Source organism: Gekko japonicus, unplaced genomic scaffold, assembly GCF_001447785.1.
Source record: "Gekko japonicus isolate JY-2015 unplaced genomic scaffold, Gekko_japonicus_V1.1 scaffold4, whole genome shotgun sequence".
Classification (NCBI taxonomy): domain Eukaryota; kingdom Metazoa; phylum Chordata; class Lepidosauria; order Squamata; family Gekkonidae; genus Gekko; species Gekko japonicus.
This window is the reverse complement of record NW_015165234.1, coordinates 274,274-296,204: the sequence shown is the minus strand read 5'-3', so window position 1 is coordinate 296,204 and position 21,931 is coordinate 274,274. Positions and strand designations below refer to the sequence as shown.

Here is a 21,931-nt window from a genome sequence, read left to right as displayed (position 1 = left end):
AGGAAATTAACCCATTCAAATATTTATGTGGGCTTTAATTTACTATGCTTTGCAGTCTACACCATTCTGGATTTTGAGATGGTAATATGTTAAGAAAACTGATATACATTAAAATAGTTGTTCCTGAAATAAATAATTTAGAACCATGAAAGGCTGGTTTAATTGACCACAGATTCTTGGTGTCTGCTAAAATAGCCACATTTTGACAAGTCTCTGATGAACAGGTTTCCTATGAAGTTGTATAAACAGTACTAGTTTGTTAGGGGGCTTGGTTCAGTGGCAGAGCGTGAGCTTCGTATGCAGAAAATACCCAGTTCAATCCCTGGTAGCTCCAGTTAAAGGACTCCAGGTAACAGGTGTTGGTAAAGATTTTTCTGTGCTAGAGACATTGGAGGTCCATTGCTAGTCATTTCAGACAATCTTGAGCTAGATGGTTCACCGTAAGACGGTTTTGTTTATTCTTATAACTCAATAGAAAGCTGCACTAATCAAGAGCAATTACTGTGAGGCATAGAGGAAGCTTTATTTGTGTCAATTCTAAAATGCATTAAGTTCATGTATCAAAACCAATACATAAATCACTTGTGCTGTATGTGTCTGATAATTTAACCTTGCATACTAGATAAGAATATAAGAAGACCCTTGCTGGATAAGAGCAGTGGTCCATCTAGTCCAACATACATTTCAGAAACAGCCAACCAGTTGTCTTGGAGGGTCAGCAAACAGGTCATAGTGGCAAACACTTTCCCTTGATGCTGCCTTCCAGCACTAGTATTCAAAGGTTTGTTTCTGCTGTATGTGGAGGTTCTCTTTACTCACCATTGTTAGTTGCCCTTCATTTTTATTTATTTATTTATTATTTTGATTTATAGCCCTCCCTCCCTGCAAGCGGGCTCAGGGCGGCTCACAAGTAGGGCACATGCCAATACATAAAATAGGTTAAAAGCAACATAAAAACAGTCATTTACAATATTACAAAGTGCTCTAGATGTTTCAAATCAGTCTTCAATAAAAAAGATGGCACCTTGAAGATGGTATTCCCAGTTCAGTGGTGTCAGCTCCACGCAGCGCTGTCGTTCACTCCTCACAGGGCCAGTTGGTAATGGTTGTAAAGGTAGTGGCGGCTCCTACTCAAAAGCCTGGTGGAAGAGCTCCATCTTGCAGGCCCTGCGGAATTGCACAAGGTCTCACAGGGCCCGGATCTTCTCTGGGAGCTCATTCCACCAGGTAGGAGCTGCCACCGAAAAGGCCCTGGCCCTGGTTGCAGCAAACCTGGCCTCCTTGGGGCCTGGGATCACCAGGAGATGTTGCGTCCCCGACCGTAGTGCCCGTTGGGGAACATATGGGGAAAGGCGGTCCCTTAGGTACGTCGGACCCCAGCCATATAGATCTTTAAAGGTAAGAACCAGCACTTTGAAGCAAATCTGGTACACTATTGGCAACCAGTGCAGCGCTTTCAGCACAGGCTGGATGTGCTCCCACCTAGGGAGGCCCATCAAAAGCCTGGCTGCAGCATTCTGCACTAGCTGCAGTTTCCAGATTTGCGACAGAGGCAGCCCCATGTAGAGAGCGTTACAGTAGTCTAACCTCGAGGTGACCGTCGCATGGATCAATGTGGCCATGTCATCGCAGTCGAGGAAGGGGACCAACTGCTGAGCCAGCCAAAGATGTTAAAAGGCCGACTTAGCCGTGGCTGCCACCTGAGCCTCCATGGTTAGCGAGGAGTCCAGGAGCACTCCCAAACTCCTAACCTCTGGTGCTGGCACCAAAGGCGCCCCATCGAAGGTTGGGAGAGGTAGCCCCAACCCTGAACTGCCCCGACTCAAGCCCAGGACCTCCATCTTCGCCAGGTTTAGTTTCAGCCAACTCAGTCGGAGCCAACCAGCCACGGCTTGCAACGCCCAGTGCAGATTTTCTGGGCTGGAGTCCGACCAGCCGCCCAACATCAGATAGAGCTGGTTGTCATCTGCATATTGATGACACCTGAGCCCATACCTCCGGGCAATCCGGGCAAGGGGGCGCATGTAGATGTTAAACAACATGGGGGAAAGCACCGCCTCTTGAGGCACCCCACATTCAAGAGGATGTCTCTGGGTCTGCTGTTCCCCTATCACCACCCTTTGTCCCTGACCTTGGAGAAAAGAGGCAAGCCATTGAAGGGCGAGCTCCTGAATCCCCAAGTCGGCGAGGCAGTGGGTCAGCAACTGGTAGTCGACCGTATCAAACGCGGCCAACAGATCTAACAACAGTGACGCCACACCACCCCGATCCAAATGCCTTCGGAGGTCATCAGTAAGAGCGACCAGTACTGTGTCTGTCCCATGCCCTGGACGGAAGCCGGACTGGAAAGGATCTAGGACAGAAGCGTCATCCAGAAAGCCCTGTAACTGCAATGCCACCGCCCTTGCAATACGTTTGCCCAAATAGGGCAAATATAGTTGGCCAATTCGGCCGGGTCCAAAGGTTTTTTCAAGAGAGGGCGGACCATCGCTTCCTTGAGTGCCCCCGGGAAGCGTCCCTCAGTGAGGGACTTGTTGATAATCTCCCTTAGGGCACCTCGCAACCCCTCGTGACCCGCTCTAATGAGCCAGGAGGGGCACAGATCAAGGCTACATGTGGTTGGGTGCAGAGATGCGCGCAATCTGTCAACTTCCTCCATGCTGAGTGGGCTGAAACACTCCAAAGCCAGAACCGAAGACGTGCAAGGGGCCTCAAGTTCACTGACTGTTTCAACTGTGGTGGGGAGATCGCGGCGGAGCGCCAAGACTTTATCTGCGGAATAGCTTGCAAATGCCTCACAGCCGATGTCCAATTCCCTAGCATTTTGCTTGCCCTGTGGCAGAGCCGTTAAAGACTGAACCATTCTAAATAATTGGGCTGGGCGAGAGCTCGCAGATGCAATCCTGGTCACATAGAATCCTCTCTTTGCGGCCTTGACTACCATCTCATAGGATCTCATAAACGTCCTATAAGATGCTCTTGATGCCTCATCACAAGCGCGGCGCCACCATCTCTCTAGCCGTCTCAGCTCTCACTTCATCCACCGCAGCTCCTGGGTATACCAGGGTGCCAGCCTAGAGCGAGTGCAGAGAGGGCGGCTGGGAGCGATCTTGTCGATGGCTGCAGAGAGTCGGCAATGCCAGTCCTCCACAAGCTCATCCAACGAGCCACCAGGGGCTCAGATCCCATAGAGCCATCTGAAGCCATACTGGGTCCATTTGGCTCCTTGGGCGAGCTAAAATCTGCTCGCCGTCTAAACAGGGTTGGGGTGGACCATTCAGACGGGCCTTCAGGGCATAGTGGTCCGACCATGGTACTGCTACTGCAGTAATCCGGTCCACTGTCACCCCAGCCGTGAAGATCAAATCAAGCGTGTGACTGGCCCGATGCGTGTGGGCCGATACGAATTGAGAGAGTCCCAGTGCTGCCATGGACGACACTAGGTCCGTAGCCCGACTGGAAGCCGCATCATCGGCATGGATGTTGAAATCCCCCACGACTACCAGTCTGGGGTGTTCCAATGCCCAACCTGATATGGCCTCCAGCAGGGATGGCAGGCTACTGGCCGGTGCGTTAGGCGGTCGGTACACCAGCCAGATCGCCAAACTCTCCTCAGCTTCCAGCATCAGGCTGACACACTCCAAGCCTGTGATCTCCACGGGTGGGAGCGCCTGAAGGAGTAAGCCTCCCGAATGAAAATAGCCACTCCTCCCCCCGCCCCCTAGTCCGTGATTGGTGGAGGACCGAGAAACCTGGTGGGGCAAGTTGGGAGAGCCACGGTCTCCCCATCCCGCACCCAGGTCTCAGTCGCACACACCAGGTCAGCCCGTTGTTCCAGCACAAAGTCCCGAAGGACTGTGGTCTTGTTGTTAATAGATCTGGCATTGCACAACACCAATGCCAGAGGGGGGTTACCAATCCTGGTCCCACTGCCAACAACCCTTGTGATGGGCCGCAGGTTGGAAGGGCGTCGAGCCATTCTATTTCTCAGCGTCCTTCCCTTAATATGCTACCTGGGCCCACCGCTAAACGTTCCCCTCCTCATGAGCACCGGGATCTGCTGTTCAGGCACTGCTGCCACAGCGGGTCGACGTAGACACTTCAGACCACTAGTGGCCAGCTGAATGCTAGTCCTCCAACAAGAGCTGGACACAATTTTATATTCTCAATGCTGATCGCTAACAACAAACTACCTACTCTGCTGTGAGAAAAAATCCCTAGTGATTGCACTAAAAATCTGTGACCAACACAGTCTACCACAGTACTACCCCAAAAACTATCAACCTGACCTCTAACAGGGGTAGCTTTAAAACTAAACTCCTAGCAATCTAAACATTCATACACACACAATCAGTCTTCTAACCTAACTCTTTAGCATCAGGGCTATACCAATCTCATCCATTGGGGCTCCAGTTCTAATTCCCCGCCTGCAGGGGGGCGGGGTGGCAAAAGAGTTCTATCAGCCTTCCCTGTGGTGGACCTATCCTCCATGAATCTGTGTAACTCTTTTAAAGTAATCTGCACTTGTGGACATCAGTTCATCTGCCGGCAATGAATTCCACTATTGAATTATTCATTGAATAAAGAAGCACTTCCTCTTGTCTCTTTTGAGCCTCTTGCACATCAGTTTCATTGGGTGTACTTAGGCTTACCAAGTACTTACTGTGATTCAGCGGGGGAAACATTTTCCCAGGACCATTCCTGCGTGGACAACAGACGTGCCGCACCATGCTGTCGCCAGGAAGTGATGCTGGGCGACACTCTGGCAATGGGGCTGGAAACTCGATGGTACCATCGAGTTTTCAGCCCCATTGTCAGAGCGTCGCCCAGCATCACTTCCTGGCGACGGCATGGTGCGTTACAGGGAGGAATGTTCCTGCCGGGGATCATGTGTCCCCTGCCGAATCGTGGTAAGTACTTGGGAACCCTAGGTGTACCTGAGTGTTACTAGATGTGGCTCATATACAAATTAAGGGATTTGTAGTTTAAGGCCTAAATGCAGGTGCAGTTGGTTTGGTTAACAGTTGGTGCAGGTCTTTGCTACTCTTTGTTCAGAACTGAGGAGGGTATTTGGGATAGTAGGAAATTCTTCACCACTTCGAACACCACATTCTAAAACATGATATCTCTAGTAATTATTTGGGGCTTGGGACATAGGGCTGATTTAGTTGCAGCATTTCTGTTACACAGATAAACCTAAAAGATTCAGATTTAAACGTGATGTATTTTGTGATATAGACATGTACATTTATACTTTAAAGCTTACTTAGTTATTGTGCAAGAAAATGGAAAAAAGCTTCCGTAAAGGAAGAGGGAGTGCGTGGGGAAGCAGGACTAGTACATGCCTCTTACAGACAGAGGTCTGTGACATTGTTTGAATTCAGTCTTCATGACACCTTCTAAAATGCAAATAAATTTTAATCTTGAAGGTATCTTTTTTGCCTTATTAAACTGTTATTATTTCCACAGCTGGAAACCATCATTATCAGATATTGAGGTGTCTTACTTTTGGAATTAGCAGAAGGGAATTTTCTGGACTGGAAGGAGGAACCCACATATTTAATGAATATTTGATGCAACACAATGCTCAGTATTAAATATATGTGTCTCTCACTTCCCACAATAGTCATATTTCTGGATTTGCATAGAAGCAGCCTCATTGCTCAATGCATTGCCTAAAGAACTTATTTACTTTTATTTTTCCAGTTTGCATACTGTGATGAAGTGCACTTTTAAAAACTTAGAAGTGTGTACAGACAGCTGAAGAACTGTGAAGGGTTAATTCCTCAGAGAGCCTTGAGTGACAGGCTGCTCTAAGGAATCTGATTAGTTAGCATCAGTTGAGTAGAGAAAGCGTTCTGAACTGGATGCTGAGGAGAATTAATTTGGAATTCAGCCCTGACTAGAGCAGTTTAACATACACAGAGAACTGGGGGAAAGTTGGCAAGGAAGTGTGGGTAGTTAGGTGAAGACTCCCATTCAGGCCAAGAAAAGGGAATAGATCTAATAGTGAGAGAAGAAATTTCCCTACCCAGTTAAAACAGGGAAATAGCTCTGAAGAGTGGAGAGATCCCAGGTCTGGTGTAGTTAGAGACTGCCTTGTGAAATCTTAAGAATCAATTAAAACTCAAGAAGAGTACTGGTGTGCTTAGAGAAGGATTTTGGGTACTGGATAGAGTGTCCCAGCCTTCTGGAAACCTAAAGTGAAAATGCATACTCAGAGAAAGTGTACTGGAGTGTTTGGGAAACACTGGAACAAAAGCCTCTCATCTTAAAGATCCTAAGTCACTAGGAAAAACTTATGAAACTCACAGTAGCCTAAAACATATGAACTAAAGTCTGTGCATGTACTGATTTACTTCAGTGTGCTATATTGAGTTACCTCAGAAATTTTACCCTTGTTTTTACCTAACCTTTCCCCTCTTAAGTTGAATAAAATATTATGTTAATTTGTAATTTCAAAACGCTTCAAGTGCCATTTAAGTGTAAGTTAAAGGGGGCTCTCAGTGTTTCCTTCAGGTCCCTGGACTGAACCAACAGCCAAAAATATCATACTGTGATGGAGTGGGACAGTCAGAGTTCTTCAAGAAAGAAAAAAAACATATAGGGCCGCTCAGTCAGAAAGAGAAAGAAAAATGGAGGGAAAATCTTGCCTCTGAGGAAGGGAAGTGGATGGGGGCATCATCCATACTTACAAAGATCTTGTGATTTGTACTTTCAGAGTCAACTGTTCTTTTTATTTCAAAATTGGAGCATGTCGTCATGGAGACCGGTGTTCTCGACTGCACAATAAACCAACATTTAGCCAGGTTTGTTTCATTTTTCTGTTTTTGTAATTGCCACACACAACTGTTAATGGAGGCATGACTTTCAGGGCTCCAGATCTGCTGAAATAAAACTTCTGAATCTCTAAAAGTTTTGTTTATAGATTTATCCTGGGGTTGCAATTTATTGTACCACCTGCCTTTTAAAATACTTTTCACCTTTAAGAGTTGTAGGAAATGTTTCCCTAAGTTCTCTAGTATTAGAGGTCAGCCAGTGATAACCTTTGGTGTCATATGCTGCTGTCGTGTTATATGGTATGGTAAATGTTTAATACTCTGTACTGCACCTAACTGTGTTGGTACAGATATATAGAATTTTTTTAACGTGGGATCAAAATCTTCCGTTTTTGCCTACTAAGTGAATTCTGTGCAATGAGAAAAACCCCAACTCATTTTCTTCCAGTAACAAAATTTATTCAGAAAATGTAGATGTTGCCACCCCAGAAATTTACTCAAGGTGGCTCACAAAGTAGATGTAAAATTATAATCATAAAAACCACATAAGAATCATGAAAACAGCATTCAGTAGACTAAATGATATTTATAAAGCATTCTGCAGGCTAGAAGCATGTTGTAAAAACAGCTTTAAATGTTAAAAGGCTGGGTGAAAGTTTTGGCACCTAAAGGACTGTAAAGTAGGAGCTAGATGAGCCTAAAAGGAGAGGGCATTCCAAAGGCCAGGTGCCACCACTGGAAAATACTGTTTCTAGAATTCTAAAATATAGCTTCTCAAAAGGTACAGGGCAGTTATTAAAGTTAGATTTGTCTAGAGTTCCTAGCAGACCATTTTCAAGCAAGTGAAGGTTTGTAAATCAGTGCTTAGTGATTTTGCTTCCTTGCTGTTTACAGTGAATTCATGAGCATATAGCCAAGCATATTCACATTTAAACTGGTTGTGACAAAAGTTAAACATTTAATGTTGCTTCCTGCTGCACTTGTAAGGATACTAATAGTGACTAGGGGGTTTTATTCCCTCTGAATGTGGAATCACAGAACTTCTATAGCCTTTTTCTGGCATTTTTACAGTCTCTTGATGCACATATCCCATTTATATATGTAAAAGGTTGTGCTAGCCTTCAAACCAGATAACACAAAGCAGTTGAATTCAACATCATGGTGACCCATTGACTTGAAATCAAGTAGTTGTGTTTATTGGGATGTTAAGACACTGGATAAACTATGGCTATAATTTATGATTATGCTGTTTGAGGATTAGGAGATGATTAGAGATTTTTGCTAGGTGGCATGAACATAGAATTTTGAGGTTTAAAGTCAGGGGGAGCACTGCAAATCTGGGATAGTTTAGACTGCAGTCATCCCCATATGTGTGGCCTCAGACTAGGCGTTAACACTGGCTGGTTTTGTAAAAAGAAATAAAATCTGAAAATAGTGACTTCCTTTAATGAAACAGTACATTCAGTTTGAATGAAAGCTCATGCAAACTAACAGCATTTGAATAACTTTGAGCAGCTTACACTAATATGGACTTTAAAACTCTGAGATGTTAGATTACTAACTTAAACATGGTTTGTTTTTTCAGACTACTTGATATTAAGAAGAACGATACAAATGTAAAGTTTCAAGTCTGCCTGGGCAAATTCTTCAAGTAGAAAGCACAAAGACTGAAAGGATATTTTTTCTTTAAAGATCTACAAAAAGTGGACACTTAGAAACTCGTATTATTTAAACAGAAATTCCACCAAGAAAATGCTTCGTAAGAGAAAGTAGAGATGTATTGCTTGTGCCTATGACCTTTTGATACGATGTCACTGAACGCCATGGGCTTTGTGGAGCACTTTTTGTAAACCTCTGTACCGAATGGGGTTAAAATTAGATTAAAATTAGAAATCTGCATTACAAAGTACATAGCGATTGTATGATGAATTCCTCTTTGGAGATCTAGACTAAGGATGCTTCCTTAGATAAGCCAAATAGAGCGGCTTCTTGGTGAAATCAAGCCCTGTTTTCATAATATGGTTGTTTGATTGGTGTTTCAAGACACTGAGCAAATACTGGAGAGAAGAAAATAGCATACCGCTTGAATAAAATGGAATATTAAGCTGTTCAGAAAAAGTTGTCTCTTTGCAATTGTCTTATTATATGCACAGCAGCCAGTAGAATTCCCCTTTTTATTTTTTTTTCCCCGCAGACCATCTTGATTCAAAACATCTATCGTAATCCCCAAAACAGTGCACAGACGGCTGACGGCTCACACTGTAAGTCCCACAGTTGGAGAAATTTTTTTTAAGAATGGTGTTAAAGAGCCCATTCCTAAATATGAGAAAAATCATGTTGGCTTCTGAGCTGCTGACATAAAGCTGTTGCAAACAGGACAAGTGACGGAACTCTTACATACTGATCAAGAATTTGCTAAATGCCTTTGGCTGTGCAAAAAGAATGGTGATCAGTAAGGACAAACGTATTGTATGTCTTGGTTCAGAACCTTTTCTATGAGGACTCAAACACTAACACATTCTCTTTTTTACCCTCTAAAAAGTAAGCACTGGGCATTTATCAAATATCTTGGTTTTTTAAAAAAATCTGAAGGTACAGGCATTTTTGCCATATACGGTAAGTTAAATTTGGGTTTGTTTCATCTTAACATTCTTAGGGAATAGAGATTTCATGACAACATTATAATTGTGTTACAGCAGAGGCTTGTTCTTGACAATTCCATGTAATAGGGATATTTATGACTTAAAGTTCAAATACAGTTTTGTACTTGAGTACAAAAACAGTACTCAAGTGCTGTTTGCAGTTTAAATTAATGCAATAATAAGTGTTGTGAAATCTCTATTTTTTAATGTTAGGGTGATTCAGAATGCTCACAAGTTGAGTGGCACATATTTCCCTTTTGGGGAGAAATAACATTCTCTCTTTCAGCACTGAGACTCCGCTAAAAGTCATCACCACAAGGAAACCAGTTTCTTGTTAAACTTATTTTCCATAATATAAAGTTGTTGCGTTTTGTATTTCAGACCATTGCCCTCTTGAACATTTACCGTAACCCTCAAAACTCTTCCCAGTCTGCTGACGGTTTGCGCTGTAAGTTCATACAAGTTCCTTCACTGGTTCCCTGGGCTTGATTGTCAGAGCTCAGTGTCAACTGAAGCTGGTCTACCATTTTTAGTTTAATGGAGCAAACTGACCACATTTAATTTAAATGCCTCAAGAACTTTTTGTCCTAATTCCCCTTACGCCAAGAAATTTTGTTTCTTCTGAAACTTTGGCTGCCTCCCATTTTATCTATATATAATGTTTTTTTAAATGAACACTTTTAAAAGTATCCTTAAGCCATTGCTGTCAATCCCATGCCTGCCACTGGTCCCCATCATTTCCGTGTTCTTGATATATATTTAATAATATACATTACTATTATCTAAAACTAGGTCATCAGCATATTTAATCCAAGCACCTTTCCAGCTGTGTAGGTGTTAAAATCATTTGAGATCTCTGCATAAGTATACTTAAAATTACTTCCTTTCTTTTAAAATCTGAAATTGTTAACTGGTGGTATTTTATCTAGTGTGGGGAGGGAGATGGGGAGTGGTGATTTGTCTCAAAATTATTAATGCTTGTACAGTTCTGAATTGCAAAAATCTACTTGTCTACTGTACACCAGTTGAAGTGAGTAAAAGGTAAAGAACTGAGCTAGTCTGTGATTTGCTCTTGAAGCAGTTAAACAATGCAATGTTAGGGAATTTATAATCATGCAAAATCTGTTGGCAGTGCTCTTTCTCCTTGCACCGCTAAACAATATGCATGTGTATGTACTTTGGGCATGGGCTAAAATTTCCACCAATCTGGTAAACTAATGCATACTTGAGCTGCACGGTCTGCTGTGGAGCTGTTTAATATTAATTTGCCAAGAGAATCACCGGCTAAAACAAATGTAGTTACAGAAGCAGATCATTTTTAAAGTCATTTAACCCATTCAGAGATATAGTTTAAAACCTGATGTCAAGTGGTAATTATGCTTAATGAACCAACGGCTTTTGGGCTTTTTAAGCATTGCATGTTACAAATAATTTGGCTAGCAAATATTTACATTGTTTAACTATTCTGTTTCCCAAGGATATTCTACAGTAGCATCAGTTGTGTCTAGTAATAGTCTTCTGGTGGTGTATTCAGCCTAATACTGCACCATTGCTTAATTTGGTTTATTTAGTTTTTTTACAGGAGAATGGTTGTATTAAGGTTCAGTACACTCACATATGGCAACAATTGATTATTATCTTAGAAACAAAAAATTAAATATTCAAATACTGCCAGTGCAATTTTGCTATTGGCACATGTATGAGAAAGTGATTAACTATTAAACTCTCTGTAGCAGATTTGGGAAGTTTGGGATAATTAAAGACATTTTTAAAAGCTTATGATGGTGTTTAGAAGGTTTTAAGTACATTGTATATAAGGATAACACAATCTGTAAATATTTAGAATGTAATTTGACATGTCCCATTTTAATTATAGTGTAGACATCAGAGTAGCTGTAGGGCAGTTGTAGCCATAGCTTCACATACATAGGCCCAATTGGCTGGTGTTCTTTTTCTTTGTTTTCATTGGATGGGTGGAAATCGATGCATAAGAAAATCCATTGAGTTCTCCCATTCTAGAATATTGCAGATTCCTTTTTGTAAAATATATTTGTGTGAAATGATTAAATGCTTTCCAAGGACTACAGGAGATGCTTTAAAGTTGTTCCATTTGATCAGGCCTTTTATCAGATGGCCACAAACAAAACTAGTTTTAAAATTGCATTAATGTGTTTTGAACTGCTGTAGAACCGTCAGTTTTTGCCATACATATTGCTTTGAAATGTATAAAGCCTTCACCTGCTTTCTTATGAAAAGGTGAACTAGTTGTTGGCAAATGCCAGCTAAGGGCAAGAAGCAACATAGAATTAGTTGCTTTAACTGTTCCAGGGAATTGTGAAAAGCTAAATTGGTTGATGAGCAAACTAGGGGGGAAAAAAACAGCACTTTGAGGAAATGAAAAAATGTTAGCATAACAAATGTGTTCAGTAAGTTGTATCGATTGTGGGCAGTTTTAATTACACCAGCAAGCAAATTTTTAGTATATTTGCTTTTAAGATTAATAATCTTGAACTTTAAATTCCCTTATAGAATGTTTTACTGGCTCCTTATTTGATTCCTGGTAATCCAAAGGTGGTTATGAAAACCTACTGCATTCAAACTAAAACAGTTGTAGCTAATCATCAGATCAGTTTATTTAGATCAAGCGAGTTTCTCCATAAATTTGTTCCTCCATTGGGATCTTATAAAACTTTTTAAAAATTGCTGTGATCTTCTTTCTTTAGAGACTTGCAGAATTTTTCATGGCTTATTCATAATGGTTAGCTGTGTATTACATATGTTTTACTCCAGTACATGGTTCTTCTGACATTTCTTTAAGAATGTTTTGTGATGTGCTCAACGTCCTTTGTATAGTTAGAAGATAGGCTCTAATTAATATGACTTGGTATTTGCAGGTGCTGTGAGCGATGTTGAAATGCAGGAACATTATGATGAATTCTTCGAGGTACGTTAAACTGAAGAATACATAGAAAAGCATTGTATAAACATGAACACCAAGCAACATTCATTGTAATTGAAATTAAAACTTCTGACACTTCTATTGAAGACAAAAGAAAACCAGTGTAAGAGTAGTTTCAATCAGACCTCTGTCAGTGTAAGGAACTGTACTATTTTTGACACTTTGATGATGATGATGATGATTTGTTGCCACTGTATGGTACATAGAAGTATCATAGCATTAGATCTTGAAAACAGTTAAAGAGTCACTGGTCATATCCAGGGGTCATTTCGTAGAAAAAGAGCTAGGGGGACTCATTAGCATATGCCACACCCCCTGACATCACCGGGATCCCTGGTCATATTTTTCTTCTGTACCCCCCCCCCCCAAAAAAAGCTGCTTCTGAGAGCCAGGCAACTATTAGAACCACCTGGAATACATTGTGGGGAGATGCTGCTCAAGGGAAGGGAGCAAGTGTAGAACAGCCTCCCCCCCCGCTTACAGGAGCAGAACTGCTGTCCATGGGCTAGTTTGGACTCAGACCATAGCCTCTTCCAGGAATACTTACAATTGGACAAGATAGGTGGAAGCAGGAAGTGTGGATTGACAAATGATAATAGATGTGCAGATGGTTTGAGACTGTGGGAGTTCAGGAGGACACTTGCTGAAGAACTTGGGCTCTTCATTTGGTGTGAATTCGAGGAAAGGCTTTAATCAAACACAAACTGTAGCATCACCTAAAAATAGCTATTAGTAGATTACAAAGAAGTTTTGTGTTTCAGATGTGAGGTAAAAGTTACCTCAGTATTTTATAAACAAATTGAAGGGTAATTTCGTGTAGAATTTGCTTTTTGAAATTGTTTGTAGCTAAGAAAAGGACCAGAAGAATGAGATTGAATGTTAAGTTTACAGCAAATAGCATCATTTTATAAGTATAGTAATGCCTATAAACTGCAGAAAGATCAACTTAATATTGTTATTTGTGTGTGTTCTAAATTCAGGAGGTCTTTACAGAAATGGAAGAAAAATATGGTGAAGTGGAGGAGATGAATGTCTGTGATAATCTTGGTGATCATCTGGTTGGAAATGTATATGTCAAGGTATGATATAAAGACAAATCTAAATGTGTTGATCAGAATGAAGATGTACTACATTGTGTATTTGAAAAAGTATGTGGAACTCTTGCAACTATTCTATTGCATAAAGATGTAAACATTTTTGAATGGTGATCCAGTGAGCCCAGCATGAAAAACAGACAAAGGAAAGTTCCCTTTTATTATTTTAAACTTTTGCTTTATGAAAAGTAGATTTCTGTTTGTCCTTAGAGCATCTTTACCATGTTTTTGGATAGTTAATCCTGACCTGTTGTCATAGTCCATAAAGGGAGAGGTGTATGTAGAACTACTACAATATTAGGATCTGTGTTTGGATCTTCTAACTGGATTTTGTACATGTATTTCCAGACTTTAGGCTGGGAAATGTACAATCCCATCCTGTATCTCAAGCTACTGCATACTAGCCACACATTACAGTTTATGCACAGAAGAGTTTTCTTAGCTCTACAGGCGAATCAGAAGCATTTTATTATGAATATAACTTTTCAAAATTATACTTACATCTCAGTGTGACTCATAATTGGAGCTGCTTGGTAAATGCTATTAAATATGCCCTAGTTTTTCCTTGCAAATCGTTTTGTAAAGAGGATGTGTTTTATTAAAATTCTTTCCATAATAAAAAGAAAGCTCTAACAGAATTATGCTTTAATGAAATGAAAGAACTTAAAGAGCAGTATAAAAGAAATTGTGTCCAGATCTATATTCTCACATCAGAATAATTAAATATGACTATCTGTGGATTGATGCTATATCTAGGGATATTCTTGAGCTAAAATTAAACTCAAAATACCATGTTGTGTTTTGACTTGGGGTGTCTGAAGTGACTCAAAACACTCTCAAAATACTGAGAGCAACACATGTTATCTCCTGGAATTTCAGAAGTTTTTCAGGTTCCAGGCTGGCACCAGAAGATACTGGGGGGAGGAGGGAGTGTGGCCCAGCTGGTCTGCAACTCATCAGCCCTTTTAAATCCCCTGTAAAGGTTTCAATAATGGCACTTTAAAGTTTAAAGTGTGCTTAAACGGCCTGATGCATTGCAGACCAGCTGCTTCATCCAGACGACAGGAGCAAGGAGGGAGGGGGATTGAGATACAGCATTCCCCAGCCGGACTGTGGGGTTGACATGGCCCTTTAAACCACCACCCCCTTTTAAGCTTAAAAATCCCCTGTGATAGTCCTGGCCTCTGGAGGGTCAGCTCTGTGGCCTTATGGACTCAGTGGGCAGTTGATCTGGCATCTGGACTGAGAGGCTGGGTGTACACCCCACTGTGGAAGGCTAGCTATGGAGCTAATTTACTGGTCTTTTCTGCTCTTGTTCCTGCTCAAGACATGTTGGTATCAGATTTTAATGCTTGCATTTATAAGAGAGCCAGCATGGTGTAGTGGTTAAGAACAGTAGACGCTAATCTGGAGAACCAGGTTTGATTCCTCACTCTTCCACATGAAGTGACCTCGGGCTAGTCACGTTTTTCTCAGAATTCTCTCAGCCCCACCTGCCTGACAAGGTGTCTAGTGTGAGGAGAGGAAGAGAAGGCAATTATAAGCCGTTTTGAGGCTCCTTAAGATTTAAGGCAGAGAAAAACTGTATAAATGTATTTATTTATTTATTTATTAAATTATATTCGCTAGGCCACCCTTCCCTAAAGTAGGGCTCAGGGCAGCTTGCAACAAGATGATATACAGTTCTAGTCTTCTAATTGCTATGCACATTGGGTAACATATTATTTTAAGAAGTCAGTTGTAGTGAAAATTGAATCTTTGTATAGTCATCAGGCTTTTGAATTTCTTAAAACTACAAAATGAAGTTTTTGCATATTGTTCTGAGTTCACTGTAGCACATCTGGATTATAAAAATTAGTATCCCATTCTGAAATATCTTGCTGTCATATCTTGATCTTTCTGTTTATGGGAGAAATCACTGCACCTCCTGGTATTGCTGAGTCCCAGAAATCTCTTCCCAGTAATTCTGTTGCCTACTCTTGTCTACATGCATGCTACATTTACCTGTATGTGTGACTTTGGGTGACAACATCATTATTCCCTGCTGGAGTCCAGTGTTTACCATGCTTTCTCCAAAGCAGAAGTAGGGTAGCTTCATATGATCTGTTGACTTCTCTTGCAGTTATATGGGTAGAAGTAATAGTTAGTACTCCATTTCATTCAGAATGTTGTGGATGATCTAGTGTTTATAGTGGAAAATCCTAAGGATTCACTTATACATCTAATGAAAGTGATAATAGAATATGGACACTTTGCAGGACTTAAAATTAATTTGAAGAAAACCAAATTATTAACAAAAAACTGCTCAGTAGATACAATTCAAGAAATAAAAAAATATCCTCGATGGAAACTGCAAAAAAATTAAATATCTTGGTATTATAATGACTGAAATAGTAATCTAATAGATGATAACTATAATAAATTCTTCACAGAAATTAAGAAAGACCTAGAGAAATGGAACCATTTACAACTTTCACTAATGGGAAGAGTGGCAACTATAAAGATGAATATATTACCAAGATTCCTTTTCTTGGCACAAAATATTCCTATTTTAAAGAAAAACAAGTGAATCACAGAAATTGACTAGATTACAAGAAAATTTGTTTGGAATTCAAAAAAATCCAGGATAAAATGGAAGTTATTACAAGACAATAAAGATAATGGAGGTCCTGGAATTCCTAATTGGAAATTCTATTACCAAGCGGCTGCTCTATGCTGGATCAAAGATTGGATCAATTTACAAAATGTGAGAATATTAAAATTAGAAGGACATGATCTAAGCATGGGGTGGCACGCATACATCTGGTATGGAAAAGACAAAATTCATTCCAACTTCCAACAACACATAATAAGAGGATTGTTGATTAAAATATGGAACTCTATAAAAGAAAGATATTATATAAGAATCCCAAAATGGGTATCACCCCTAGAGGCATTCATGAAACCCTCGTTAATCGACAAAAATAATAGAGAAAGTTATGAAACACTTTTAGAAGATAATAATGATTTGAAAAATGAAGAAAAACTGTTGCAACATAATATTCATTTATCATGGTGGCAATATTTACAACTAAAATCAAGATATACTAAAGATAAACCCCAAGGTTTTTAAAGTAACAAAAATGAACTAGATAAGATCTGGTTATCTTCCAATGATAAACTTATTCAAAAATTGTATAAATTACAACTAAGTGACTATATGTTAGAAGAAGCAATTAAACCAGTAATGACTTTATGGATAAAAGATATAGGCCATAATGGAGAAATGGAATAAAATATGGAAAACATCTAAAAGGATGAAAGCTATTACATACAAGGAAAATATCTTTAAGATGTTTCACAGATGGCACTGGACACCTGAAAAGATAGCGAAATGTTATAATAAAAATAACAATAAATGTTGGAAATGTAAAATTAAGGTTGGCATTTTTTACCACATGTGGTGGTGGTGTACTAAAACCCAGTATTGGTGGAAAATACAGAAAATTATAGCGGATATTACCGAAATAGAATTAAAGCTAGATCCAGAATGTTACCTACTTAATATATTACCAGAAGATATGAGCTATGTGGATAAAAGTTTGATAATTTTAATAATTACATCAGCTAGGATTCTTTTTGCAAAAAAATGGAAATCTGAGGAAATTCCCGGAGATAGAGAAATAATTGACAAAATTATGAATTTAGCAGAAATGGATAAACTAAGTTTGTTACTGAAAAATAAAGATGAAAATGTTTATTTGAAAAAATGGTCAAGAGTGTATAAATGGATAGAGGAAAAGATAGGACAATAGACTCGAATTGTATTCTATAATTATAAAAAACTAATAAAAATAATTAAAAAAGAATGTTGCTGAATTGAAAAGTGTACCTCATACACCTATAATGAATTCATTCTCTTTGTAGTGACTGCATACTCTTCAGCTCTGAACAGTCAGGCTACATATGATACAACCTGAAGTATTGTCATAAAATTTCTTATCCTCTTGATATAATACTTCCAAGCTAATTCTTAGATTTATTAAAGCTTTGATGCTACATTTTGTAATTTTGGGAGAGTCCAAATTAGTATTTCACGATTTCTGTAAGAAATGTTTAGTTGACTACTTGTATGGTCATTGCCCTGAGAGTCATACTGTGTAAATCAACCTGACTGGGCCAGTGAGGTAATTTTCTATATTCACTGTTGGCCCTGGAACTAGGAAGCTGCTTCAAGAATTTACACTGAACATCGATTTAGTTTCCATTGATAGAGAGACTTCATTTTTATAAACATACCTTTTCAGTTTCGACGTGAAGAAGATGCAGAAAAGGCTGTGATTGACCTGAACAACCGCTGGTTTAATGGACAGCCAATTCATGCTGAGCTCTCCCCTGTGACAGACTTCAGAGAAGCTTGCTGTCGCCAATATGAAATGGGGTAATTAAACAGTCTTCTAGTGTGCTTTCTGATTGTTTGCTATGCTATGGTAACATTTACTAAGTTACTCCAGAGAGCATAAATACTATAACATTTCCTTCTTCAAAACCTGCCCAATTACCTTTTTTTCAGGGAGTGTACACGGGGAGGTTTCTGTAACTTTATGCATTTGAAACCCATTTCTCGAGAGTTGCGACGTGAGCTGTATGGCCGCCGCCGCAAGAAGTAAGTATCTTTGTTTTGAAAGCTGCCAAGAGCATATTTAAAAACACATTCATTTGTTTTCAGTTTTGGTTCAAGCAGCAATATTGAAGTGATACTGAATATTACCACCTTCACTAATTTGTCTCTTGATGATGCTGTAAACTGATGTAGAGTCATAAATTAATGGCTTTTTGGTCATTTCACCTCACATTTCAATTAATATTAATAGTGAATACAAATAACGTCTGCCTAAGGGTTAGCTGTCCAACATTTGAAAAGTTGCTGCCATATAATTTCTTATGGAAGTTGCAGCCTGATTTGTTTACTGCACAGGTGGTGGTATCATAATTTTATGGTTGAAGAGCATAATTGTTAACAGAGAGCTAAGTAGAATTGACCTATTGGTCCAAAAGCTATTCAGTTGTGGTACAGCAAATTTGATATTTGCTAAACCTGTTGCTTACTGTGCCTTTTAAGATCTCAGAGATTGGTACTGATGGTGGTCCCTGTATAAAGAATGTCAGCTTTTAACAGTCAGGCCACATCCATGAAAATAACTTCAATACTGCTATTGGACAGAAATCACTAAATTATCAGCAGGCTGATATACTAAGAAACTGTACAAAACTAAGTAAGAAACTAAATTAGGGTGTTTTCATGTAGCGGGTAAATATGCAGATCAAAGGTAGCAGGGAGCAGAATAGGCATACTTACGTGATTAGTGTCACAATGTAACTAATAGTAAAGCAGGTTTCCAAAGGATTGTCTCAATGTAAAGTCGATATTGTTTGTAAAAGTATGCCAGGTTGTATATTCCTGGTAAGAATGTTGACTTCTTAAAACATGGAGGAAAAACTTAATGGATGGGTTCCTGCTTAGAAATTTTGCAGGCATATGGAGTAGGGGTGCCAATTTCCTCTGTACTGCAAGAGCCCAAAGTGCTGTTCCTGAAGAATAATGGACTCTCCAGCAGTAGGTTTGGTGGGAATAACAAGTGTCCTGAAGCAAGGAGGAATTGGTGAAAATTTCCATCCTCTTTGCACTCAAGGAAATGTTTAGGCAGGATCTAAGCCTGTATAATATTAGCTGCTGTTGATTTCTTTAAAACATGTTGCCATACTAAAATCATGTTTGCAGTTGTTTGAAAGCAGTGCAGGGGAAGAAATTGTAGTGGCTCTTACAATATACAAAAGAAGCAGTGCATGCCTCTTTAACCAGGTGAAGCAGTCTTCAGAGATGAGATTATTCTGTCATTTCAGCCAAAGGGGCACAATAATAATTCATAAAGCTAAGGAACCATCTGAACATGGCCACAAAGTATGGCGCTAAAAATATGTAAAATGGGGGGTCCCCGCAAACTCTGGGGGAACCTTAAAATTTGTGGAAAAATCCAAACAGTGAGACAGTGGAGTTTTTTTAAAAAATGCCAAGCAAAATCTCAAGGCCAGCATTATGGGTTTGCCTAGCAACCCCATACAACCTGGTACTCAAAAGTGGGGTGGGGGGTGCCCAGGGGAGGAAGGGAAGAGAACTGTGAGGATTGGTGGAGGAGGGGGAAAAGTCTTTTAACACTGTTTTAGTCTGGAACTTCCCTTTTAAGCTGTCAGTGATCTGTTTTTATGGTAGATTTTATGCTGAGCTTGAGTTTTAATGCTGGCTTTTAATGTTTTGTTCCAGTGGTTCCTGGAAATGTGGGATAAAAATGTTCTAAAATGAACAGCAAGAAGGCAGGGGGGTGGCAGAGAGAGGGGAGGAAGGAGAGAGAGGCAGTATGAGGAAGCAAGGAGGAGGCAGAGAACTGAGGAAGCAGTGGGGGGGGGATGTGGTGTCTGCATGGGGGCTTTGGGCAGATGGGATTTCACTTTCCCCACCAGGACTTATATATTAGCAAATGTTTGTATAACATTTTCTAGCAGGTAAGCACTACTCTAAAAGTTTTCTAAATGTTTCACTGTTCACCTATGTTAAAGCTACAGGGAATTCTATGTAGTTGTAACATCCTTAAATTGTGTAGGTTTTTTAAAAAAGAAATTCAGTATTTCTGTTTCTGCCATCACTACCTAGGTATTCAAACATCTTGCTACATGCACAATCCAAAACCATTTCTCCTTGCATTCATTTTTTCCCTGCCAGGCATAGATCCAGGTCAAGGTCCCGTGAGCGCCGGTCTAGATCCAGAGATCGTGGTCGTGGAGGAGGTGGTGGTGGTGGTGGTGGAGGAGGAGGAGGAGGCCGAGAGCGTGATAGAAGGCGGTCAAGAGATCGTGAAAGATCGGGACGATTCTGAGCCATGCCATTTCTACCTTGTCTGTTAGAAAGTGTTGTAGTTGATTGACCAAACAGTTCATAATGGAAATTTTTTTAAAAGATGGGCTTCTGAATAAAAATTTGTATTTATACAGTTCCTTTTTTTTTTTTTTTTGCATAACTGGTTTCTTATGGAATAATCTATCATTTCTCTGACAAACGACTGGGGTAGTAATTGCAATGTACTGCAGATCAGCCAGTTTCTGCATTGGTATAAGAATGAAATTGTTTGTGTATATAATATAAAATATTATATATACTAACAATTTCATCCATATTCAACTATATTATATACATGAAAATATACTTAAGTCATTTTAAGTTTCCTTCTTTTGTCTGCTTATTTAGGTTAGTTTAGGCACATCTAAAGAAAAGAACATTTCTTTAATCAGTCAGAATGCTTAGTTGCATAAAAATGTATGTTTCTTTCGTTAATAAGAGATTTGTGCTCTGTGAATGTGACATTTACAATAAATCCAATTTTTGACTTAAAGCCTATTCTGTAGGCCCTCCTGAGTAGTTTAGTTGCTACCATATCAAATTTTAGTAGTTGTTTTGTTTACATGCATAACCATTTTAGCTGTTTTTCAAAAGTGGCGTATTAAAGCAAAGGACAAGGAGTCGTGAAGATCTTACTACAGCATCACTGTAAAATAAGACATCTTTGGATGAATTGGACGATGTGGGTTCTTAGTCCAGTTTTTAAATTTACAGGGTGATTAGCTGACAACACATTTTCTTCAGTAATCTGTGGAACAGCGGAATGATGCTGGAACTTGAAATTGCAGCAGCGGCATGACTGCCATCCAGACCAATACCTCCACAATAGCTGGGTTTTTCCCCCATGGTTATATCTAGTAATGCAAAACACATGACACATCACCATGCTAGGTTTCCTACCCTGATGCGTTTCATTGGCTATTGCTTGTGGAAAACTAGGATGTCATGTAACACATTTTGTATCACTAGATGGTGAGAACGAGGTAACCCAGGGCTACCATTTTCAACAGCAGCCATACATTCTCTGTGATCTATAGTGTCATACTTTTTGTGTACCACAAATCAAAATTTGTCCCTTAAAGGGGAAAAAACCCTCCAATTTACAAAACTTTCTCTGATTGTTTACTGTGGGGGGGGGGGGAGACGTTTCTTTACAAAAAGCATCGTTCATCTAAAAAGCCTAGCAATGACAGTGGCTGGAAACTTTAAACCTAAGATTTTCATGTAGCCTAGAGCCATAGGTGCTGCTGCTTCTCAGTCACACTTGCTGACGCCTTGGATTCCTGAGACTCCTTACATCATGTATTCTGCCGTTGTTTTTTTCTTCCTCAGTCCTAGTGGGTACCTCAGGACTGGCACATGTGAGGGCTTTTCCTTCCTTCTGACACCCTCCGCCTCAATATATAATTATGTAGATAAAATCTCTGGTCTGCATAGAGTGCTGTTGCTAATTCAGTTCACTCAGAACTAGGTTCCATTTAGTTGGGGCAGTACTGAACAAGAATATTCAGGGTGGCAGCCAATTT

The 21,931-nt window shown here is 39.9% G+C and overlaps 1 protein-coding gene across 2 annotated transcripts in view; it reads left to right on the top strand.

The window, feature by feature from the left end:
- Positions 1–20,660, top strand: part of U2AF1 (U2 small nuclear RNA auxiliary factor 1) — a 22,640-nt gene extending 1,980 nt beyond the window's left edge. The window contains exons 2-8 of one of the 2 annotated variants that reach the window (XM_015409790.1): positions 6,722–6,809; positions 9,803–9,869; positions 12,316–12,365; positions 13,361–13,459; positions 17,761–17,894; positions 18,027–18,119; positions 20,232–20,660. In XM_015409790.1, the coding sequence (XP_015265276.1) occupies positions 6,722–6,809; positions 9,803–9,869; positions 12,316–12,365; positions 13,361–13,459; positions 17,761–17,894; positions 18,027–18,119; positions 20,232–20,385 (685 nt within the window). In that variant the 3' untranslated portion in view covers positions 20,386–20,660. Of the gene's footprint in view, positions 1–6,721; positions 6,810–8,973; positions 9,041–9,802; positions 9,870–12,315; positions 12,366–13,360; positions 13,460–17,760; positions 17,895–18,026; positions 18,120–20,231 lie in introns of both variants that reach the window. The other variant, XM_015409789.1, reaches the window with a different exon arrangement.
- Positions 20,661–21,931: the final 1,271 nt, after the last annotated feature.